This window comes from Numenius arquata, chromosome 16, assembly GCF_964106895.1.
Source record: "Numenius arquata chromosome 16, bNumArq3.hap1.1, whole genome shotgun sequence".
In the NCBI taxonomy this organism is placed as follows: domain Eukaryota; kingdom Metazoa; phylum Chordata; class Aves; order Charadriiformes; family Scolopacidae; genus Numenius; species Numenius arquata.
This window is the reverse complement of record NC_133591.1, coordinates 1792982-1816051: the sequence shown is the minus strand read 5'-3', so window position 1 is coordinate 1816051 and position 23070 is coordinate 1792982. Positions and strand designations below refer to the sequence as shown.

Genomic DNA, 23070 nt, shown 5'->3' with positions numbered 1-23070 from the left:
AAGCAGCCAACTGTCGACACCTCACATGCCTCAAAGCTCCTGTTCCGGTAAGTTTTTCTGTTTGCACATCCTGGTTCAGAAGTGGAACCTCTTCCTGGAAAATATTCTTGGGAGGTAAACAACCGTGCTGAGGAAAACTTGCTGACTACTCCCGATTGGCAGGAGTGCTCTTCTCTGGAGCAGCGCCAGCTCCTGAAAGGAAATACCTTCTCTGATTTCTTAGTCATTCCCCAGGCTTTGAAATTCCTTTAGAAGCTCAGAGCCCCCGAGAGTCCTGGCAACTTTCTTGTTTTCTAATTTGGAAATGATTTCCATATATTCTTCGGCTTGGATGCCTTCACCTAGTTCTGCATCTTGTACGCAGAAGCTGCCTCCAGCTGCTGTAGGAGACCCGGGGTGAAAAGGAGCAGAGGAAGGTTACCGGGAAATGTCACGTTAGGGGTCGGTTCTGTCTCAGCACGGGTTCAGCAGGACCCAAAACCTGAGGGGTGTTGTCAGAATCGTCCGTCTCCTGCCTCATCGTGTTTGATTTGCTGAATACCCCGATGTTCCGGTGTTCACAGGGTCTGTGACGTTTCCTTCCTGGTCACCTCGTTTATTTGCTCTGTCAGCACTTGAATTTAGTGATAACTCCATGTAAATGGTCAGGGACAGTTGAAGCTCTTTATATACTAATTAAATAGCTAGTGCTTGAGTGTGGAAAATGCAGTGCTTTAAGGTGATGAATTAAAAGTGCCAGTCAGATCTTGTAACTTAGGTGAGTCCCCAGTATAATAGATAACCCAAGATGAAATAGTAACTGGCTGCTTAACTCTCCTTCGCATGAATGAACCAGTTGTTAATGTAGTGATTCTTTCATTATAGCCAGTCACATTTTAGGAATGTTTTTTGCTTTTTGGTAGACAGACGTGGTGAAATCTGTTTGTTGGCTTTAATCATAGGAGTACTTCATATTGCAGGGTTTCTCCAGGGCTGTTAGTGTCAGTCGCTGGTACGTTACACGCTTCAACCGTGTGCTTCAAATGTATTTTGTGTCGTTTACAGATTGTTCGCTTTAAATAGTGTATTCCTTGTAGAAGGGCTGCATGAACAGCAACTTGTGCCATATATTTAGTGCAGAAACACTAACACCAATGTTGAATTAAACACAGAAGTGTCAATATTTAGATTGTATGTAAATATGATTTCCAGAAATATACAGGGTATGTTATTTGCAGGTTATTTACATTGGGTGCTTCTTCAATATTATGAGCAAAGAAACTGCTAAGTGCTGACACAACAAGCACGTGAAATTAAGAGTAATCGAGGATTTAGTGGGGCTGTAGCTGGATGTGAGTAGAGCTGGTACAGAGCAATCTCGGGGGGCAAGGGCACAGCAAAAGACGTTTGTGTGGAGGCATTTGAGGGCCCTTCTCCCAGAATGAATGGATATTGTGAATCTTGGAAAATATGGCTCCAAATTTTTTCCAAATTCATTCGGTTCCTATCTGTCCTTGCAGAGGAGATGATCAAACACAATGTAGCAGGTTATTTATTAGTATTAGTTATTTATTAGTTATTTATATGAGGTTATTTATTAGTATTCTTTTTTCTTTCTTTGGTGACATATCTGCCGTGGTTGGTAGGACCCTGAAGGAGCGCTTCACCCAGGTCTGTACTGGGTTGTAACTCTCATGTAAACTTCTACTTTATAATGGACAACATTTTGCAAAAAGAAAAGGCTGCAGGTATCTAAATAAGAGTATTTTTAGTGCAGTTTAACACATTTCAGTTTTACAGGCCTGATTCATTATTATCCTTTCCTTTCAGTAGACAATTAGATGTACAGAGAGAGCGAAGGGTTCCCAAATCAGCATGTTCCCCCTTCATACAGATTTAAAAGACTACATGTTGTTTAAGACATTGGAAACCTTAACTTTTCAAACATTAACAGGGAATTTTGTTCACAAATAATTTTTATAATTAAAGTTGTCACGGCTTGTCTGTTGGTTAATTTGGATTGCTTCAATGCTGCTCCACTTGGATAAATTGTATTTCCAAACTTTAAATAGCAGCTGCATGGCACCTCTTCTTAACATAAATCTCCACTGTTTTTTCTTTTTCGGTCTTTAATTGAGCTGACAAGTTACAATAGTTTGTTAGTTCATTTTAGAATAATTGATGATAACGATGAAAACATGGTTTTCATAAATAGAAAAGCATTTTGTCCATTACAGTTGGCTTTCTCTTCCAAAGTGTGACAGTAAAGTTGGACTGCAGGAAAATGAGGGGCTGTGGGAGACATCTTTAATACAAACTAATGTTTCTGGCGATATTTTGGCGTGTTTTACACATAGTGGGTGTGTTTCGCCGAAGGGTGAAGGCTCTCGCTTGGCTTTTTGAGTCTGGGAGGTCACCTACCGGCTGCTCTGCCTCGCTGCATCCCCGCATCTCCTGAAGCGCAGCCTCGGCGGGGACCTGGGGGGCACCGGGGACATCTCTCCACGGACCAACAGATGGAACTGCTGCTGGAAACCCCTCAAGCACTCAGATACGTCTGAGTAAAGCCTCCAGTCAGCCCTGACCCTTCCCTTCTGCCGTGCAATCCTGTCTCCAGAGGCGTGGAGTAACAGTTTTACTTGGTATGAATCAAAATTATTCGAGTTCTGGTATGAATCAAAGGTCTGGATTTTGGTTTAATTTTGTTTTTCTTATTTACGCTGCCACTAGATTGACTTCTTTCAGCTTGCACCTTGTGTTCCTTGGTGTGACTGAGGGAATAATTGATCTTGTTGACTGGACAGAGTATGTGGGTACTTCGTAAAACTGCATCAAGAATATATTTTCTTAAATCATGGAACCAGTTATTTATCAAACGTAGTCCATTTCCATTGCTCAGAGTTGGGTCAAAACACCTCGCTCCCGCCCGCTATTCTGGAGAAACTTCAAGTCTTCTGCTTTGGCATCACTGCAATTCCTTACAGAGGTGAAGTGCATCTCTCCTGTATCATCACGGCGTTGCCACGGAAACTAACAATATCCTCCAGCTCTCAGGAAATGCTCTCGCCATGGTAAGATTTACCTTTGGTTTTAATGAGATAACTGGGCTGCCTTTGCGAGTTGTTCGTGCTGTCACAGCTCTAGCAGCAGCCCGGACCCCCGATCGTCGTCTGCCTTAACTTGAAGGTGTATCCACTTGTATATAATCCTTTTTAGGTTCATTAAGTCGGTGCTTGGCGCTTTCAGCCTCTTATTTAGTACCACCAGTCCTCCCAGGACAGGACGCCTGTTCGCTACCTACCATCCACACCGGGTGTGATCACAACCTTTCTGCTGCATATAAAAGCCTGATGATGCTTTTGGGACCATCAAAGATGTGAAGAAGGTACGAGCTGTTTTGTAGTCACCGCCGATTTTTTAATTGCTTTTATAGACTAAATAGGTGGGAGGATGAGAAGCAATCTGAATTAATCTGTGAGGTATCGGAGGGACAAACTGCTGTCCTTTCCATCAGCATTTCTGCAGTAGTGAGAATTGACGGGAATCAGTTTTCCCAGGAATAAAATCTCGGTTCATCAGTTGTCATTGTCAAAAAAAGAAGGAAACGAGGACCAGGTCGTTCTACTGAAACATAATTATTTTTTTTTTCACATTGATCTTATTCTCAGCCACAGTTCTCATTTGCCACCCTACATTGGGAACACCTTTATTAGCTGGAGACAGCAGTGGTGGTTTGTTGGTTGTTTTCTTTTTCACATTTCTGGGGGAATTTGTTTTGGTTTTGTATTTTTGGGGTTTTGTTTCTTTTTTTTCTTTTTTTTAAGTGGCAGCTTGTGGAACTTATACTGAATACCTGGTAGTTAAAGGGAAAAACAATCCCGGTACTCTCTAGGTGGGTAGAGAATTACCTGCAAATACCCACAGCCTAAATGTGGAAAAGCCATCGCTCGCCAGTGGGGGGAGTTGGTCACTGGACTCTGCAGCAACAGGTTGCCCTCACCCTTGTCAATGGGTTTCCCTTTGAAACGCAGCCACGCTGGGTTAGTAAGTGTTATTGGATCACCTGTTATGACAAATCATAGGAGCAAGAAACACTTTTTTCTTGCTATTTAACATATCTGAGCAGGCCCTTTGAAGAGATTTTCCTTTTTTTCTCTACAGAGTGGATGAGAGATGAAGCATGCTCTGAACAAGGTCTGGCTGATACTGGAGACAATCTCAATCAAGTGGAAATTCAACACTCACAGTAACTGAAATACTTTTAATCCACGCTCATTGCTTAGTTGCTTTATTTCTTTGAAAAAGGGTCATCTTTTCCTTTGCTGTGCTAGAATCTAAGACAATAGATGAGGAAAATAAGTTTATTTAAAAATTCACATCAGCGGCTGAAAATTCGGTAAGTCTTTTGAGTCCTGATATTGCTGTACTTATGGCAAAGTGGCCCGTCAGGGACTAACAGCACTGTAGCTTGTCAGAAAGCTGGGTTTTGGTAATGTGTCTCAAGAAAACACTTAATAGAAAATGTTGTCTGCTCTTTGCTACGCTAATGACTGATCTTAGGTTTCGGGGAGGGTCCCTCAGTACTGGAAGACAAACAAGTTAGTGCCAAACCAGCGGAGCTAAAGATGCTTTGTTTCTGAGGTATTTGTTCTTAATATCTCTGGGCCCCTGCCCTCGTCACCTCCCTGCAACAACCTGAGTTCTTCTTCCCTTCCTCTCGCGTTCCTGGAGCATCCTCATCAAGCAAAAGCCCATACGAGCTGGGACTGAGCTGCTGCTGTGCTCACACGGGGGTTTTTCTGGCCACTGCCCTGCAGAATGCGTGACAGCTCAATCCCACCCACCTCTGCCCCCCGCCCAGGGGACACTCTTCTGCACCAAACATGTACACGCTCACGCATTTACTCGATGTCCTTTCCTAGCGGCAACCCCTTCAAATGCAAAAAAAAAGTTTAAAAGTGTCATGTGAATTAAATGGGATACAATTAGAATGGATTCTTTTGTTTAAATAATGTAGAATCATATAACAGTTTGTTCTTTGGACAGTAGAATTGAAAAAGCTCCATTTCTTCAATGTTTTCCTGCTGCCATAGCTTCCCCCGTGTCCTTTTCGGGTACTGCTGCAGCACACGGAGCCCTGAGCCTCTGATTTTCACAAAATTTGCAAGAATGCACTATTTTAAGACCTCTGTTCTGCCCTTCAGCTTGGTTAAAATTAGCTGATCGGTTGAGGAGAGCGACAAGGCTGACAGGCAGATAGCACATGTTTAATTTCATTATGAAATGAGGCTAAAAGGGGCTCTGGAGGGGATTCTCCGGTGTGGTGTACTGGTGGCTGGCTGCAGGGATGGGACAGAAAGCAGCTTTCCCACGTCTTTGGCCAAGTGTATTTTCAGTGCGAGGGACGGCAGGAGCAGGGGAGCTGGGCTCCTGCCTCCGTCCCTGGTGGGAACGGCTGAGGACACGCTGCGAGTGGCCACTCAGTGGTGTTTTCTTCTTGCCCGATGTGCACAGCTGTACTCCCACGCTGTATTCCAGCGAAACAATTCATTTTGTTTTGGGCTTTTTTATAACGCTCATCACAGCAGTACGCGGGTGCTTCACTAACATTGGTTTCTCTCAGGAACAGTGTGGGGGGAGGAGGGTCTGTAACATCCATTCCTTTGCAAGGGCAATGAGATGTTTTGTGCCAAAAGCATCCCCTGGTGTTGACCGCCCTCTCCTGAGACGCCCAGGACACCCTTCCTCAGACCATTTGGCGCTACACATCGTTTCATTCCCATCAAATCACAGCTCTTACTCTCCGCAGTTGCATTTAGAAACGCTTGAGACTTCTCTATTTCAAACCCTGGGCCTCGGTTTGTTATGCAGGGGAAAAAAAACCCTAAAATATATCTGCAGTATTATGGCAGAACTGAACCGGGAACTGTACGCTGCCAGCTGGGAAGGAAGCCCATTAGAAAGATTTGATTGCTTTAATGATAGACAGTCCGTTCTCTTCCCGCAGCCTCCTGCTTGGATTTCTGCCCAAGCAGAGGGAACTTGGTGACCTGGGACCTCGTGTCACCCCTCGGCGTTGGGACTCCTCGGCGGTTCTGCTGTGTCTGCCCTCCAAGGACACGGGCAGGTGAGGGGCGTGGGTGGCATCTTCGGCAGCTCTTATTTTAGGGGCAGGATGCTGTCCGTTAGTTCTAGAGCCCTCGTTTCTGCCTTCCTAACTCTCCACCTAACCCGGAGAGGCCCTACTTCAGGCCATTTCCGAGGAAATATCCAAAAAAGTACGGATTATTCTATTTAATTAACAGCAGAGGAAGGGGTCTTACCTATAACATTTTTTTCACTGTATTTCACTGATTTTTTTTGACAGTGGGATCTTCCTGTGAAGCAAAACCCTGTGGGGAAAATGCACCCCCGTAACAGAAGAGTTTCACAGCGGGTACGGCCAGGGGACAAGATTACTGTTGAGTTCCCTAATCTGGAAAACCCCTCTTTTCTTGATATTTAAATTTGAAATCTAATAGTATCGCAAGGTATGATGATTGTGTAATTTTTAAAGATTAAATAGAAAAAAAAAGAGAAAAAATTAAATATGTAGTGCTCACAGATGCCTCATGAGGGGCATTTAAGTTTGATGCAATAATTTTAGACAGTTGCTTGACATCTGAGCCCCTGCACCGCTGAAGTCAATGGACATCCACATTGTTGACCGGCAGGGAAGGACACGGCATTCCTGACTTTTCAGCTTCCCAGCGAAGAATCGGGAATCTCAGGTTCTTCCCAGTTTTTGTAGGACTAAAAACTGTGTGCCCCACACACACCGAGCTCTGGTCGTGATCTCTTAGAACTCCTAGATTTCCCATTCCCATCTCCACGCCTAAAGCTACTCTTCCCAATACTATTTTAGCTATTTTAGCTTGCTGATGCCGTTTAAAAATAACTGTCTCCGCTCTGTCGCTGCCCCCCCGAGCCCCCGGGCTGCCTTTAGCCCCGATCTCTCCCCTGATCCAGTCTGCCCCAAAGCGCCACAAAACTTACATTGGCTTCATGATGGGAGAAATCGTAGAAATGAAGTAAGTGGCAAGAGAAGGGCCCTTTAAAAGAGATAATTCTCCTGAAACAGGCAAACTTCTGCCAAGTACGGCAGCCAAAACCTCATCAATGGGCACATCCAGTGCCACGGCTGTCCTCGGGCTCCGACGGCGCTGGGACAGAGGGGGACAAACACCGTGATGCTGGTGTGGTTCCTCCAAGCCGTGCAAAGGTATCCTCCTGGAAAACATTCCGTAAGGGGCACCACTCGTTCATTCATTCCCTTTCGTGTGACAACCTGCGCGCTCCCCACTGTCCTCTGGCACTGGAATTCCAGCTCTTCTTAGCACCGATACCCCGCTGGCATACCCACTGCGTGTGGGACAGTTGGGAGGCCTTCACCTGCAAGAACTTAGGACAAAGGCCCTTTACTAATAGAACGTAGAAAAAACTTGATTACAGTTGCGTAAGGACCTTTGCAAGAAGAATACTGCTCCATGAAAGAAGACATCCCGGCAGTTTGTAGCCCCTGGTATTACTCCTTCTGCCAGGGGGTTTGGGATTCCCCCCCCGAGCTGGAGCTGGCTTCCAAACATTGTGCTTCGTAACCAAGAGGGGATCTGGCACCACTCTGTCCAATCCCCCTCGTAACCCGTTTACACTTTTAGGCTCCGTAACATCTCGTGTTCCACAAGGGAGCTGTACGTACTTTTAGAGGAAAACTGTACCATTGGCCGCCGTCCCGGTCTTGTGGTGCGAGACTGAACACAAGGATCATTCCCCGTCCACCTTCCCCACATAATTCATGAAGGTTTCACAGACTTCCACTGACGGACAAGGCGAAGGGCTGTGGTGACCGGGTCTCCTCGGGACCCCACGCCCCGAGGAGGAGCCCGCTGGGTGCTGGCAGTCCGCCGGAGATGCCAAGGGCTACCGGGAGGCAGCCCACGGCGAGCGGCACCCCCCCACACCCTCCCCCCCAGAGAGAACCGGGGATCTGGGTACGTGTGGCCGCACCGGCACCTGGCTCCTGCCCGGGGCCGTGTCCCGCCGTCGGGGCTGCGGCCATCACCACCTCCGGGCTCTCCCCGCCGAGGGGCTGCGGCCATCACCCCCCCGCCGCCCCCGGGCTCTCCCCGCCGAGGGGCTGCGAGCGGCGGCCCGGGCAGGCCGAGGCGGGCAGGGCCCCGAGAGACGCGGGCCCGGGCGTGCGCCTCAGGCCCGGCCGTCCGGGAAGGAGGGAGGCCCGACTGCCGGCAGGGCCTTTCCCCGAGCGCCGCGCCGCTCTCCCCCGCCCGCTCCCGGGGCTCCGTCCGGGCGGTGTGTGCGCGGCGGGGGAAGGCGGGCGGGAGGCGGGCGGGAGGGAGCGGGTCAGCGCGGCGCGGAGGGCGGGGATAACCCCGCGGTGGCCGTCACGTGGAGCAGATGAAAGGGAAGCGGCTTGGCAGGGCGGAGAGGAGCCGGGGCGAGGGACGGGGAGCGCGGGGCAGGCGGCGGCGGCGGGGGCTGCTGCTGCTGCCATGGGGCGCTGACCCGCCCGGGACCCCGTCCCCGGAGCTGGAGCCGCTCGGGAGCCATGTGCGGCGGCGGCGGGGCGCCGCTCCCCCCGCCCGCCCCCGCCAAGCGATGAGGGGCTGCGGGGCCGGCGCGGGGCTGGCCGTGCCGCTGCCGCCGCCGCCGCTGCTGGGGCTGCCGCCGCTGCTGCTGCTGCTGTTGCTGGCGGCGGCGCCGGGCGCGGCGCTGGGCAAGGAGACGGCGTTCGTGGAGGTGGTGCTCTTCGAGTCCAGCCCCAGCGGCGACTACACCACCTACACCACCGGGCTGCAGGGCCGCTTCTCCCGCGCGGGGGCCACGCTGAGCGCCGAGGGCGAGATCGTGCAGGTGAGGCCACCGGCCCCGGGGGAACGGCGGGGGGGGAAGGACGGGGCTGGGGCGAGGGGGGGGGGGGAGGGACACGGACACCCACACACGGACGGACGGACGGACGGGCGAGGAGCCGCGCCGGCCCCAAGATGGCTCCGCCGGCCCGGCCGCCCCGTCACCTGGCGGCACAAAGCCCGGGCCGGGCCGGGCCCCGCCGCCCCACGTGCGCCGCGCGGCCTGGGGGCGCCGCCGCGGTGACAGATGCGCGGCCGCGCACAAAGGCCCCCGCCGAGCCTCGGCCCCTCGCCTGGCCCGGGCTGCCTTTGACAGCCGGCGAGCGGGGCCGCCGAGCCGCGGGCCGGCCTTCCGCGGGCGCGGTGGCGGCGGGGCGGGGAGGGGAGGCTGCGCTCCGCGGGGGCGGGGCCGCGCGGGGGTGCGGGTGGCCGCCGGGCTCTCTCCCCCCCCCCCCGGCCTCCCCCCTCGACGGCCGGCCCCGCGGGGGAGCCCCGCGTCAGGGACCGCGGGAGCGCCGGGCGTGGGGGCCGGCCGGACTCCGCATCCCCCCGCGCACCGGCTGCGCTGCCGCCCTCCGCGGAGCCGCTCCTCCTCCGGCGCTTGGAGCGGATTTTAAGCGCTTCTTTTCTCCGCGCGGAACTGCTTCTCGCGCGGCGCTTGGCTTTCTCGCCGGAGAAGTGGATTTTTGGGGGTGTTTGTCGGAAGGCAGCCATTCCTGCCGCTGTGAGAAACTCCTGAAGGGCTTATCGCGCTCCTTTGTACTCCCTTGTAATTGTTGACTTTATTTTTTTTTTTTTTTTTTTTCCCCCTTTGGCTAAGTACAGAAAAAACGACTTAAACGGTGTTTTAATAAGTTCGACTGTTAAGCGATTGCCGATAGCAATCCTTGCTTCTCGTTAACAGCTGTGGGGTTTGTTTGCTTGAGTTCCATGTACGTATACACACACATAGATGTAAAACTTTAAAAAAGCTAACGGGTGGCAAGTAAGATCTGAACAAACCTGGTAAAGTTCTACCGGCACAAATACTATCAAAATAACTTTTTTTTTTTTCTTTCTTCCCTTTTAAGTGAGGAATACTGCTCTTGAGTGCTTGTTATCTCAAACCAGTTTCAGCTGGGAGGATTTCTTACGGGAGCTCCCTTGCAGGCGGAGGAGCCGTGAGGACAGGCTGCTGGTGTGAAGTTAGTATTCTGGAGAAGATGGGACGGACCAATTAATTTATATTTCTGGCATTTTTAGGAAAGGTGGTGCTGGTAGGGGCTGAAGCAGACCTTTTCTAACCTTTTGGCGCATTATCAAGCAAGATGGGTAAGAGCTAAGGCTGTGTCTCTGGGGCTAAGGAGAGACTCTGAAGTTCCTGTTTGGGTCAGGTGTTGAGTGTTAAGAGCAGAACAGCGGCCGTTTGCTGAGGTCGCGCTTTCCTTGAGATTGTAAGTGAAAGCGGAGGAAAAAACCATAGTATTTTGTGAAGACAAATGTATTAATGTATTAAATGGACTTTTGTGGGCCTTACTGCGTATAACATCAACTGGCTGCTTCCTCTCGATACCTGGAGGGACGAATAGACAGGCCCCCGAGTAGGAAAGGATACAGGGGAAGCCAAATTATGGGGCAAACCTTTTATAGACATTTATCACTCAAAAACGGTTTTGCTGATCGATCTGTACACATCCTAGATAACATACGTCATGAACAGGCTATTCTCTTTTCCTGAGCCACTGTTTTCTTCTAGAGAAGGGAATATGGCAGCCGTTGCCCCGGAGCAGGTATTGGTCATGTTTTCACTGCTGAGATTTTAGGTGAGGTATCGCATCTCTCGTCAGCGTCTCGCTTCCTTCATCTCCTCCTGAAAGCGAGCGTTGCAGAGCCAAAATTTAGGAAGACTTTCACAGCGTTGTCTGGCCTCCCTTTTTCAGCTTGTCTCTGCGTTTTTGGAACTCTCCGAATCTGCTGTTCTGGGTCATCATTTAAAGCTCACTGGGAGATTTAGAAAAGGACCGTGATGCTAATGCCACTAAGAACCTGTTCAACGGTAGCTGGTGGGGCATCACTCAGGGGAGCAAGCTCTGCTCGGCCCCAGCCACCGTGTCAGTGCACACAGGCTCTTTCAAGATTAAGGTGCATTTTTCTTTAAAATGAAATATTAGAAATTCTTGAAAATCAGGCACACATTAAAGAATGGATCAAAGGAATTGTGGTTTTGGGACTACACAAAGGCTTACTTTTGTTTATGTTAATAGCATCAATTACTCATTGGTCTTGAAAGTCTGAACAACAACAACAACAAAAAACCTTTAGAAACAATGCACTTTCAGCTTTTGGTAGGTTGTACGTTCACTCCTGAGCTGGGTATTGGTCAGATTCCTATCCAGCAGTGGTGTGCTATTATATTGTTTCTCAGGTTATTGTGAACAAGCCTTATTAGGGTCAAGTGTCTACCAGAATAACTCTTCAGAGAGACGAAATGTTCCTGTGTCTTCTTTCATGTGGCCACAGCTCGTATTCAGCAAACTCATCCTTAGGTTGCTGTGTCAGCTGGTCCTTAAGCTGCCCCAGGGTCTAACCTCCTCCGTGGTGCCTGGCACGCTGGGATATTATGTGTTTCTTGGGGCAATATCCTGGCCGTTGGTATGGCTGAGACTGGAAATTGAAAACGGCTGATTAGAGAGTGATTGTGAAAACAAGACTTTGTTGAAACCTCCAAAATGGTATTTTGCTTTAAAACAAATTATGACTTCGTGAGCTTCTTAGAGTTGAAACTTCTTGTAGCATCCCAAAGCTCAGCGGTAGCTCAGTGTCAGCCTAGACGCTACTTGGCCACAGGGTTACACGGCTAGGACAGTGAGCACCGCCGATGTGACCAGCAGTGGCTTTTTTTTTGGTCAGAGTGGGATTATGTATCTTAATTCTCCTTGCACTGGGCAAAATTCTGTTGTGGTTGCTCATTCTGCTTGGTAGCCAAGGTGTGGAGCATCAAGTGCTGCTGTGTTTCCTAGAAAGCCGTGGTGATGGCACTGCCCAGGTGAGGTGCTGGGAAAAGAGGATGGAACTTAATGTTTGTTTTAGACTGCATTAAAAACTCTGATGTGTCAAGAGCTTTAAATGACACATGTTCATCAGTGTTAATTCTCTCCCTCAGTCTTTCTGTTTGCTATTCCTGCCTTAGGTACGCTGCTGAATATGGTAATATCGATGAGTTACCAATATATACAATTTCGAAGTGCAGCAGCATGGAGGAGAGATTGAGAAATATTAGGCCTGTTTTTTCTCATGGGATAAAAGTTTGGGTTTTGGTTGGTTTGTTTGTGCTTGGAAGCCTGGGCAGGGGAATAATGAACTTTACGTGGCCATTGAGCTGGAGGGATGTGTAGATTACACAGTAATCTCCAGTTGTTTGTGTTTTTCTGTGCTCCAAAGGTAACGGTTTGGGGACAACAAGGATAACTCAGGAAGAAAACAGAAGAGGGGCACTCCCCAGCTTCTTGCACGGCGGTTCCTTGTAGCGATGCTGTTGCCCCTCGTCTTTCCTGTGCAGGAGATGGGGGGGATTGGAGCTGGGGTGCAGGACCCTGTGCCCCCGTGTTCCTTCCTCCTGTCCCCCTCCCACCCCTTATTTCCTCAAATCGCTTTGGATTTTCCCTCTGTTTTCTCAAAATGCCAAAGCTGCTAAAGACTGAGACTTCTGGGGGGTTAGGCTTCACGCTCTGAAGCACTGGCACAGTTTTTAACGGTGTTGAAAGAGACTTGAAACGAGGGTGCAGATATATAGATGTCTGGCAGTGATCAGAGGAGGCTGAGTCAAGGGAAGGTTTGTGTCCTTTGAGGATGGAAAACAAAAATGTGTATTTTCTTTTCTTTTTTTTCTTTTTGTGTGTGTGTGTGAACAGGCGAGTTTAGTTTCTTCTTGCTTGAGTTGAGTGCCTGAAGGCCATTCAAATTGCGGAAATGGAATTATTTGTGGCTTTGAGTCACTGCCTTGTTGGATGTTTTCTTTGCTGGTTATCCTCTTAGAATATGAAGACACCTGCGATTGGGTTTGTGTTGGTTTCCATACCTTAACTGTGAAGCTGTGGCTTACAGTAATGACCCTGAGGACATCAGGGATAATCCCTTTGGCTGGTAAAACTGGATCCCTAGTACCGGTTTTTTGGGGGCTTCAGCTCTGCTTTGTCATCGTGTCCTTGGAGTGAAGTATCTTAGAGCTGAGCTGTCATTGGAAAGTGGTTCTTTTCGTTCTGATGGAAAACGAAGAGCTGATGCGCTGTGGGTGCTGAGGGTGGGATGAGGAGAAGGGCTCTCCAGCATCACTGTCTTTCTCTGTTTTGGTACCAAGACAGGAGACCTGGGCGTATCTGTCCTGTCTTGTGTGAGAAGCGGGACTAGGCCGTAGGTTTTGTTCTCTCTGACTTTTCAGTCTTTGATGTTATGAGCAGATGCTCACAACTGGCAGATGTTGTGGAAACAGTCATCTTTGAGATGTCCAACCTCGGCTGTTGAGTCTAAGCTCTGTCCTGCTTGAGGCTCTCATCCAAACCCTGAGTCCCATCACCGCTCTGAAGGCCTGCCGAAAATTAAGGAGCTTGTGTTAAAGAGATAACGAGGCTGAATCGTTAGTGGAAGAGACTTAATTGCTGCCGTCTTAAAATAAAAATTAAAAAAATCCGAGCTTTCACAGTGCTTATTTCCTGCTTTAAATTTATTTTTATTTTGATAATGGCAAGTCACTGACAGCTTGTTTTTGGTTATAACAGCGTCAGGTGTGTGTCTGTTGTGTTCTGAAAGCGGGGAGTAATGTCTGTACTTGTTGCTTTGTGGATCAGAAACTTTGTCTGCTCTAAGCTTTGGTTTTTCTTTTGTGTTCTGGTTATCATTGAATTCAGACTTGGCTGTCCAGCTGGTGGGAAGAAGGCTCTCCTATACGACAGCCTTGGTGTATGCATGGAATAGCAATATATTTTGCACGTTTCGGTTGTGCATTTCCCAAAATCTCAGTTCTTCCAAGCACGTGTGCAGGCTTTGAAGCCTGAACTGGAGGTTGCAGTCTGTGAGTTGGCAGCGCTCCTCAGCCCTCTCTGTTAGGGGAGAGGGTTGGGAGGTGAAAAATAGGTGAAAAATACAGTTCTAGTCCTGCGGACAGCAGGCTTTTCTTCTACAGTTTCTGCGATGAGTTGTGCCTGGTCTGAGGTCAATCGGTGCTTGTTCTTTGGCAGTTTCTGGTGGAAGAGTGAAGGCTGCTCGTGCCTGGAGTTCCCCGGGTCTTTCAGGGCTGGATCCCCATCTCTGTCGCTGCCGGTACCGAGTTTTTCGTGCTGTGAAAGGAAGGTGTTTTTCCTGGGAGCGCAACAGGTGACTCCGGGTCTGGGTCCTCTGCAGGAGAAGGCCAAGACGATAAAGGAAGCGTAATCCACCTTTGAAATAAGGGAACATTGAGGTAAAGACTTGCATGGTTATTGTACCTGGATGGCCTTTGTGGAGCGCGTAGGGCACAAAGAGCTTGCCTGCAGCAGAGGTATGTCCTGGCCTTGATGTCACAGAATCACAGAATGCTATGGGGTTGGAAGGGACCTCTGGAGATCATCTAGTCCAACCCTCCTGCCAGAGTAGGTGCTCTTGGAGCAGGTTGCACAGGAGCATGTCCAGTCTCCAGAGACGGAGACTCCACCACCTCTCTGGGCAGCCTGTTCCAGGGCTCTGCCACCCTCAAAGGAAAGAAGTTCCTCCTCATGTTTAGATGGAACTTCTTATAGTTCAAGTTTGTTCCCGTTACCTCTTGTCCTGTCACTGGGCACCACTGAAGAAAGACTGGCCCCATCCTCCTGACACCCACCCATCTCAGATCCAGATGTTTCCCAGTTTCCATCCCTCCCACTGTTCCTCCCCTCCAGTTTCTTAAGTTCCAGTCATGCTTTAGTCCCTGGTGTCCCATGGTGTGGGGCAGTACACGGGGAGAGCTGAAGGAGCCCATCAAAGAGTTTTGTGTAGGTGGCTCATCCTCCAGCACTGGGCACCTTCTCCGCACGGTGAGCTCCAGCCCGGCCACGTCACCGCTGCCTCGGTTCACAAGGAGTTGCCTGTCCTCATTGGCTTCCGAGTGCAGCATCGTAAATAAGGATCCTTATTTTTTTTTTTATTAATTCTTCATAACTGCAATATCCAAGATGGCTTGTGGAATGGTGGTGAAAGGACTTGGTACCTCCTCCTGTGCTGGCTACCGACTCTTGTGTCACGTCTCCTTGCAGCTGTAGATGCTTTGAGAGTCCTGTGCTGGTGCCACCCTGTGAAGGTACACTGCGACGCCGTGGGAGGGGGGTGTCGGAGATGGTGGTGAGAAGGGGCGCTTACTTGGATGCTCAAACTTTCTGCAAGAACATCCTTCTCTCTCCCGTTGGGTGGTTTCATGTCGTATTTTATGTCTTCTGGAAAAAAGAAACACTTCATGAAATAATTAATATAAACACCAAATTAGCATGGAATTTTAAGGGCTAGTAAATCCTATTTACCTAGATAAAAACTTTGGACTTTGAAGCCTTAGACTATTACAATGCATTGTAATGTATTAATGGAGAGTTAAGGGCACCTGTGCAAACTGTTTCTAAATGAGTCTAAGACAATAATAAATACATGTTTCTCGGCGTTACGGCAGGGGAGAGGGCTGCTCAAAGGGTAAGGTACCAAATTTGGGGGTGAGTTACTGGGTTCGGAGGAAGCTCCGATGCCTGGGGTATTCACATGGAGTTGCATCTGCCAGAGCCTCGTCAGCTCGTGGGACCGGGACCGTCCCTGGAGGGAGAAGGTGGGAGGCACAGTGTAAGAAAATGAGGTAAAAGATACCTAAGTATGGAGGAGAAGGTACAATGGAAAGAGCAAAAAACGCTAATGTGACCTATTTAGAGGAATAAGAATAAAGTAGGTTAAGAAAGTGAATAGAAGCAGAAAGCTTGCAGTGCTGGGTCTTGTTCTCGGGCCAACCAGTGCGACTTCTGCTCGAGCCCAAACACAGGTGGGGAAAAAATAGTTTGTGGGAGTTCAGGTAACTTTTCCGCATAGTCCTTAAGTTTAATTAAACCTCCGTATAGATGTATAAGGTCTGTGCTGTTGAAAACCTTGCCCTGGCTGGCAGGATGCTGACCGCTTCCCTTTCCATGGACTCCCATCGCTTGTTTGGGAGGTGGAAAGAGGGAAAAATCCCAGAGAGGGGAGGTGCTCAAAAATCGTTAAACACGGAGTTGTTTGGAGAACCTTTTTTTTTTCTTTTTTTTTTTTTTTTTATTTATGTATATTTATGTTGAGACTGGATGTATGTGACTATAATGGTTTAGGTGTAATTACAGCCCGCTCCGCGGTGTTACCGGCGCTTGTGGCCGGCTGTGCCCCACGGATAGAGCTGGTGCTCGCTCTCCCGGAGCTGCTGGATGTGATTATGGGACGGGGTAACGTCCTTTTAATTGCTTTGCCTGGTGAAGGGCTCCTGAAATGACTCCAGGTGAAGCACGTAGAGGTCATGATTTGGTGAGAGAGAAATGCAGGCAGCTTTGCTGCGAGCGGATCTTATAGGAAAGTCCTGAGCAGTTGTATAAAACCATTGATTAGCATACATAGTAATTTTCTTCCAGTTTATACCGTCTTGTGGTGCAGCGTGTATTTAAAAATGCTCCCTTTTTTTTTATTTTTTTCTTTTTTTTATTACAGTCTTCTAGTCCTTGTTTTGGAATTTCAAAGTGAGGCCCTTCTGGACCAAAATAACTCTCATAAACATAGTTTTCCAAAGTGTGAATGCTTTCCAGAGGCCAGCATGGTACTGGTTAAGGGAAGGTAAGATCCGGAGGCAGAAATCCACTGTGTGTCCTCCCTGGAGATGTGAGTGGCACATCTATTTGCATGAAGACACTCGGTGCGTTAGAAGTGCTTTATTTAGGAAGTGTTAAATATTAAACTTGTCCGTAGTATCTCTTCGTCGGGGCATCTGCACGTCAGCGTCCGAGTGTGGTCAGAGCCGAGCCTGTGGTGCCTACGGATGAGAACAGAATGGATGCGAGCTGAATGCTTGGCCTTATTTCTCATGTTTCCTGGCTTGAAGGGAGAGCCCTTCACATTAAAGGAGATTGGCAAAAGAAAAAGAGATTGTTTTTAAACAAAGACATGTTTTGAAATTGCTACGACAGCAACAGAAGATTCATGTAAAAAAATAAAAAAATATATTTTTTCTGCATTTTTCTTGACTGCTTGACACTTGAGCCGGAGGTGGCCGGGGGAGGGTGATCTTGTGGATACCCAGGAGAGACTGCCAAAAAACCTGCACTTTTTTGTCCTTATCCCGTTGGTGGAGCTGTGCTTGTGTTGGGATGGAGTAGCAGAGCTCAGGAGAATAGGGTTCTGGTGGCTTAGGGTGTCCTCTTCACAGTGACGAATTGCTTTCATTCAATTATTTTTTTTTTTTTTCCATTTCCTTTTCATGCTGCTTTAAAAGACTTTTGTTGTTGCACTTGGCTTTAAGATGAAAAGCCAGTTTACAAAGGTTGATTAGGTGCCTGTTATGTTCCAGACACAAGTACGGCCTTAAATATGTAGCTTAATATATGCAGACTCTCTAGGCTTCCCAGACTCATGTTACTCCGTGCATTAATATAAGGATTTTAGTTGTTTTCTGAAGCTGCTGGCCAGCTTAAGCTTTCTGTTGGTTTTCTTGAGCTTAAGCTGTTTTATTATTTTGCATCATTTTCAGCAGTAAAGCAAACGGAGGAGTCGGTGAGGAGGTGACTGGCCTGACAAAGAACTAAAGGGGCATATTTTAAGAGTCTGCAGTCGTGGTTTGAGGACAACTGTTTAATTAGCTGTACAGGCATGCGTGTTGCAAGTACGTGCCTCCTACTGTGAATTTATTGCATTTGCTTGGTAAGCAACTTTCAAATGCTTCTGATTGTAGTGTTTGAAAAATTGCCTTTAATTCAGGAAAGACCCTAGTTTGTGCCAAGATCTGTTTTCCTACTTTGAGGCTTTTGATGCTTGCCTGCTTTAAAAAAAAAAAAATACAATAAAAAGCGTATTAAGCGTGGGTGGGAAAAATCCTTCTCTATTTCTCTCTTTATCCGTTACCCCCCCACACCCCGCCAAGTAGAAGAGACTCTCACCAGACGTTCCATTGAGGGCTTCACCTTTGGAACTGGAAGTTTCCAGCCTTAAACAGGCCACTCGGAAGACAGATTGAGAAAAGTGGGTTTGGAGGACTGACATGGAATTGTGGAAGGCATTCTGTTAGTTTCTAAACACTGAGGGGTCAGTTCTGAAACTCTGTAGTTCGGGGAGAAGAACCTCTTTTGAAGGATGTGATTTTTTTTAATTTTTTTTTCCCCTGCAAAGACTGCCCTTGGAAGATTTATAGATGTGGCTTCTTGTTTGGGCCTGGCGGAATGGTGGCACTCACAATTGACCCTTGATAGGTTTTACCTTAACAACAACAGTAATAATATCCATATCTCATAGGTAAAACATCAATATTATCTATACGGCGTGCCAGTTGAGCACGCTACTGCTGTCTGTTCTTGCTGCACTGAAGTTCTACCTGTCCTTGCTGGCTTTGGAGCTGGGGACAGAGGTTGGGATACACAGTGCAGCAGTTCTGCCCCTTTTTTTAGGCAGATCGGGGTTTTTCCTGACGCAAGGGGTGTTTGCTGTAACAGGAAAACGTATCGGTTCCCATCGCGGTGCTGTATTTCACAAGGGTCCAGCGCGCTTTCTCCTGCCTGTTTTGTGTTTCTTTAGACGCCCTTTGCAGCAGATGCCGTTCTTTCACGCTGGGAGGATCAAGATGAACGCTTTCTGGTGGGGATGCCAAGCTGGCAGATGTCCTGGGTGATGTTGTAGCAAGGCTGGGAGCGAGAAATGAACCTGTGAAACAGAGCCAGGAGATGCTCCTGAGTTCAGTATTTAATAGGAGCCAAGGGCTGGAGACCTCTTTTTGCTCAGAGGCAAGGTATCCCCGATACGCTCCCTGGCAGGGTTTTGCCTGTTTAAAAGATAATATCTTTTACATCCCAACACTGTGTCTGAGGAAAAGATGTTGCGGAGTAGTTGATGCAAAAGAACTCCCAAGGTGTGATCTTATTTGGGTTTTTCGCCGTTCTCCTTGAGCAAGCTGTGCCACCAGAGCTCCTCCTCCCCCACCACGCTCGTGATAATCTTTGTAGGCTTTGGGACGGGGGATTCACGGAGATCCTTCTGTAGTGAAATAACAGGGTTGCAGTTGCAGATCGGGATGAATTTCTCAACCGTGCGTATTTTGGTTATATTCAGCTGCCACCAGGAGCTGAATCTTCTCAAATAGCAGAAGTCAAAGTCATCTGGTCTCCTTTTGTCCACCCCTCTTGTTATCTTCAGGCACCTATGGAAAGATGAAGGAGGTCTGAAATCTCTGGGGACAGCTTTAGCATTAAACATAGATCCCTGGTGTGGAATAGTCAGCCAAAATGTATGCGCACGTGTGTACGTGTGATGTATGCAGTATGATTAAATTAAAGTTACACCAAGATGAAACCAACAAAATATTTGTTATTTCTGAAGACGGCATAAGCTTTTATTTCGGGGGTTTGGATGGGAAGGGTCCTGGAGTCAGGAGACATCCCAGCTGTGGAGGTGCATGGGAACAAACTACCGTCCTTGTCAGTAAAAGGCCTGAAGTGTCCTGAAAGAGTTAAGCTCTAATTAGCTCACTCGTAAGGTATTTAATATCCTTATTAAACTCAACTGCTGGTTTGCTTTTTTTTTTTTTTTTTTTTCCCCTTCCCTTCTTATGGTGAATAAAATTTCTTGAAGAGCTGAGCCTCTGCCTCTCAGATCAGAGGCTCACATGTTGAAGCTGGCAGTGCTAGAGGCTAGTTCCTATCTGTGTGACAGCATTTTTAATTTAACAGGACCGGCTTTGATGTTCTCGAATATTTATAGGCAGCTTCAGATCGCTCCAGTATGTATTCTTTTCAACTGGAGCAGAAGTTCCTCCTCACACAACAAAATTTCTTTCCCTCCGTTTACTCCAGGGTCCCTTTTGGATTTGCAGTCATCGGGGTCGTTTTAAGTTAGAAGAATACTGCTTAAACACTTACTTGCGGGAGGAACCGCTCAATTTCCTTCCTAGTTTCTGCATCTCAGCTCCAGTTTCTGCATCTCGGCTCCTGCTCTGAGCCGCGCTACGGACGCTGACGGTGGAGGAGAGACAGACACAGAGCAATAGAATTTGAGCAAAAAGCAGTTATTGTGGAGGGATAACTGCATTTTGGGAGCTGAGGTGCGCCCGCAGGAGGGCACAGAACTGTCCCAGACACCCTAGAGAAAGAGCAGGTCGTAGTCATGGTGCGTGGTTTAAAGAGGAACTGGAAACTTGAGGTTTGGGCTCTCGGTGGGAGCTGATCAGAAAAGATGGAAAAAAAGTTCTGGTTGGAATTTGCCGATTCATTTAAATAAATTGTCCCACTCCGATGGGCTGATGTGCATGAAACTCTCACCCAACTTGGGCAGGAATCTTAAACAAAAGATACCTGTCGGGTCAGCTCTCGGTTAAGTTTTTAACCCCTTTGCCCCCGCAGCGTGGCAGGCACCGCCTGCGCCCAGGAGGGGGGCTGCTCCAGGGCCAGCACTGTGTGTCCTCTCAAAAACAGAGATATAGGGGGTTTGCCACTTTAAATTCACTAGTTTTTGTGTCTTAGAAAGGCCTGGCTGTGGTTTGAGTCTTTGCCTTGATGGTGCCACAGGAGAAAGTGGGTATGTCGTGTGAAAGTGGTTCCTCAGACTGGCTTTTGTCATTGACTTCTCTTTTCCTCCTTTCTCTGCTGCCTTTATCCTCCCGGCTTTCTGTTGTGGACCTTGCCTGGACCACCTTATCCCTGGTGTTCCATCCCAGGGGAACCTTGTCATGGCCAACTGGAAGAGCAAAACTATGGACTTTTTTTTCCCCAGAATTTTCCACGTGGATGCCAATAGTTCGGGCAGATTTCTGTATCCTGCTCTGCTTCCTCTTTGTGTAAAGTTCTCATCATCATGGAACATGAAGTGTAGATCTAACTAGAATCCTCTTCTCCTAGGCTCATTCTGGACTCTGTTATCCAAGTAGCAGATTTTTCGTGTATTAATTTGAATGGTTTTACTTTGAAAGAAAAAAAAAAAATTCTTTTTTTTTATCTTTCAGCGATGATAATTTGTTTTAATGCATGGCCTACAGTGGGAAAGGTTTGTGGGTTTGGACGTTCCTGCTATAGATGCACTCCTGTGTTGGTACAGCCTTTTCTAGTTCAGCAAGTGAAATCAATTATGTCACTGCCTGTGTAGCTCAATAGTGCTGGGAAGCAACCGCATGAGGAAAGGGCTTGATTGTCTATTTGATGTAAAGAGTTTGCTCAAAGAGCGAGGCTTCTCTTGCTATGGAGATTCAGCAGGGAAATGGAGACCTCTCACCTTTCTGAAATATGCCCGTGAGCTACATACACTACATACAAAAGTAGGGAAAGACCTTGATACTCCTTCTCCCAGAAGAAAAAATAATAAATATCTGCCCATGGTGTCTAAACATCACTTTTTCACAGTTAATTTTATGGGAAGACCTATTTAGACGGTGAAGCAGCTGTTTGGTGTCTTCAGGAATTCAGTGTTCGTACGTATTCTGCTCATGCTGATGGGAAGTCGTTGTCTGACGAGGTTCAGCGCCTGCATGTAGGGACGGGTGAACGTGATTGTGACTTCATTTTCCTTTAGTTCCCTCCTCCAAACCATTAACAAAGGTAGCGTTTCCTTCTCCCCACAGACTCTGCAATATCCTTGTGAGACGGGAAAATTTACAAAGTAGGGAAATACTCAATGCTCCTGTCTCTGGGAAGGGTTTATCCAACAATCATGGTTTGAGCTTTGGTAGAAAGCTGGTCCTAATGATCTAAGGTGGTGTGTTACTGAATTTCCCCGTCCTGCCTCCGATGTGTGGTACTATTGCTACTCCAGAAGAGTTACCAAGAGAAACAACACCCAAGCGGTGTGAGATTTTTAACCAGCTCATTGACCTTTTCATGGGGAGGAGGAGAAATTCCCACGAGTGTTTGGGTATTTTTTGAGGCTTTACCATTCGCATAGAATTCACATCTTTTGAGTTTAGATACAGTAACTTCTGTAAACCTCTTGGGGTGTTTGCACGACCACTTGTTAAGGTTGGAGGACCAGCTCTAAACGTGTCGCTGGGGAGGGAGCAGTAAGTGGTACCACGGTTGTGGCTCAAACAGGAACGTCACTGCAATCTGAAGTTTAACTCTTGGATATCTTGGTCAACACAAAGTGTGGGGTAATTAAACAACTGGTCTCCAGCTGCAAGGCTGCAAGTAAAGCTTCCTTTGAAGTAAGGTCCTCAAGAAATTTTGGATTGTGCCCCTTCCCATTCCATATTACCCCATACTGAAATTTGAGTTAAAAGCATAGTAGACAGAGGGGCTCATTTTGCTCCTTACTAAACAACGAAGTTAATAACAATCGGTGTCCAACACTGAGGTGAAACCGCAAGTCAAATTGAAAAAAAAGAAACAAAAAACCAAAACTTGCTGACTTTTTTTTTTTTTTTTTTAGCCTTGTAAAGCAAGGTTTTTAATTTCTATCACTCCTTTGCAGTTGCTGGTTTACGGTCAGTGTTACAGGCCTGGTGGCTGCTGTTGACGTGTCCCTGCGTTTCGCAGCTGCTTCCACTTTGCAGGCTTTTCCCGTGGATAAACTGCTGCGTTGCCATCTCCGAAGGAAAGAGGCATGGGCTACTGCGCTCTCGGTTGCCATCCGTGGACTGGGAATTTCGCATGTCACCCGTTCACTCTTCCCCTTCCCCAGCTGCAAAGAAAAATGTCATTTTGAAGCCACCGCATTGTTTTTTGTTTTTTGTTTTTTGTGTTTTTTTTCTGGTATTTACTTGGTTACTGGAGCTGAGATTTCTGGCTGGGGCTTTGGGAGCGTAAAATGGGGTTTGTGGCACTGACTCTGTGCTGACACCCCTTTTGCAGACGCGTGAGCCCCTTCTCGTGGAGGTTCCTTCCTCTGCGGGTGGTGCTGTGTCCCAGCAGCATCATGGTCAGTGCTCTGTAACGGAGACCGATGCCTCCTCGTCCAGGTGTCTGTGCTGGTCCCTCCGTGCTGCTGAGCAATCTTGCCCAAAGTCATCAAAACCAAAGGG

The 23070-nt window shown here is 47.9% G+C and overlaps 1 protein-coding gene across 1 annotated transcript in view; it reads left to right on the top strand.

The window, feature by feature from the left end:
- The first annotated feature begins 8433 nt into the window (after positions 1 to 8433).
- ZNRF3 (zinc and ring finger 3) overlaps positions 8434 to 23070 on the top strand; it is a 79991-nt gene continuing 65354 nt past the window's right edge. Inside the window, exon 1 of the mRNA XM_074159732.1 lies at positions 8434 to 8889. Within this exon, the coding sequence (XP_074015833.1) occupies positions 8434 to 8889 (456 nt within the window). The remainder of the gene's footprint in view (positions 8890 to 23070) is intronic.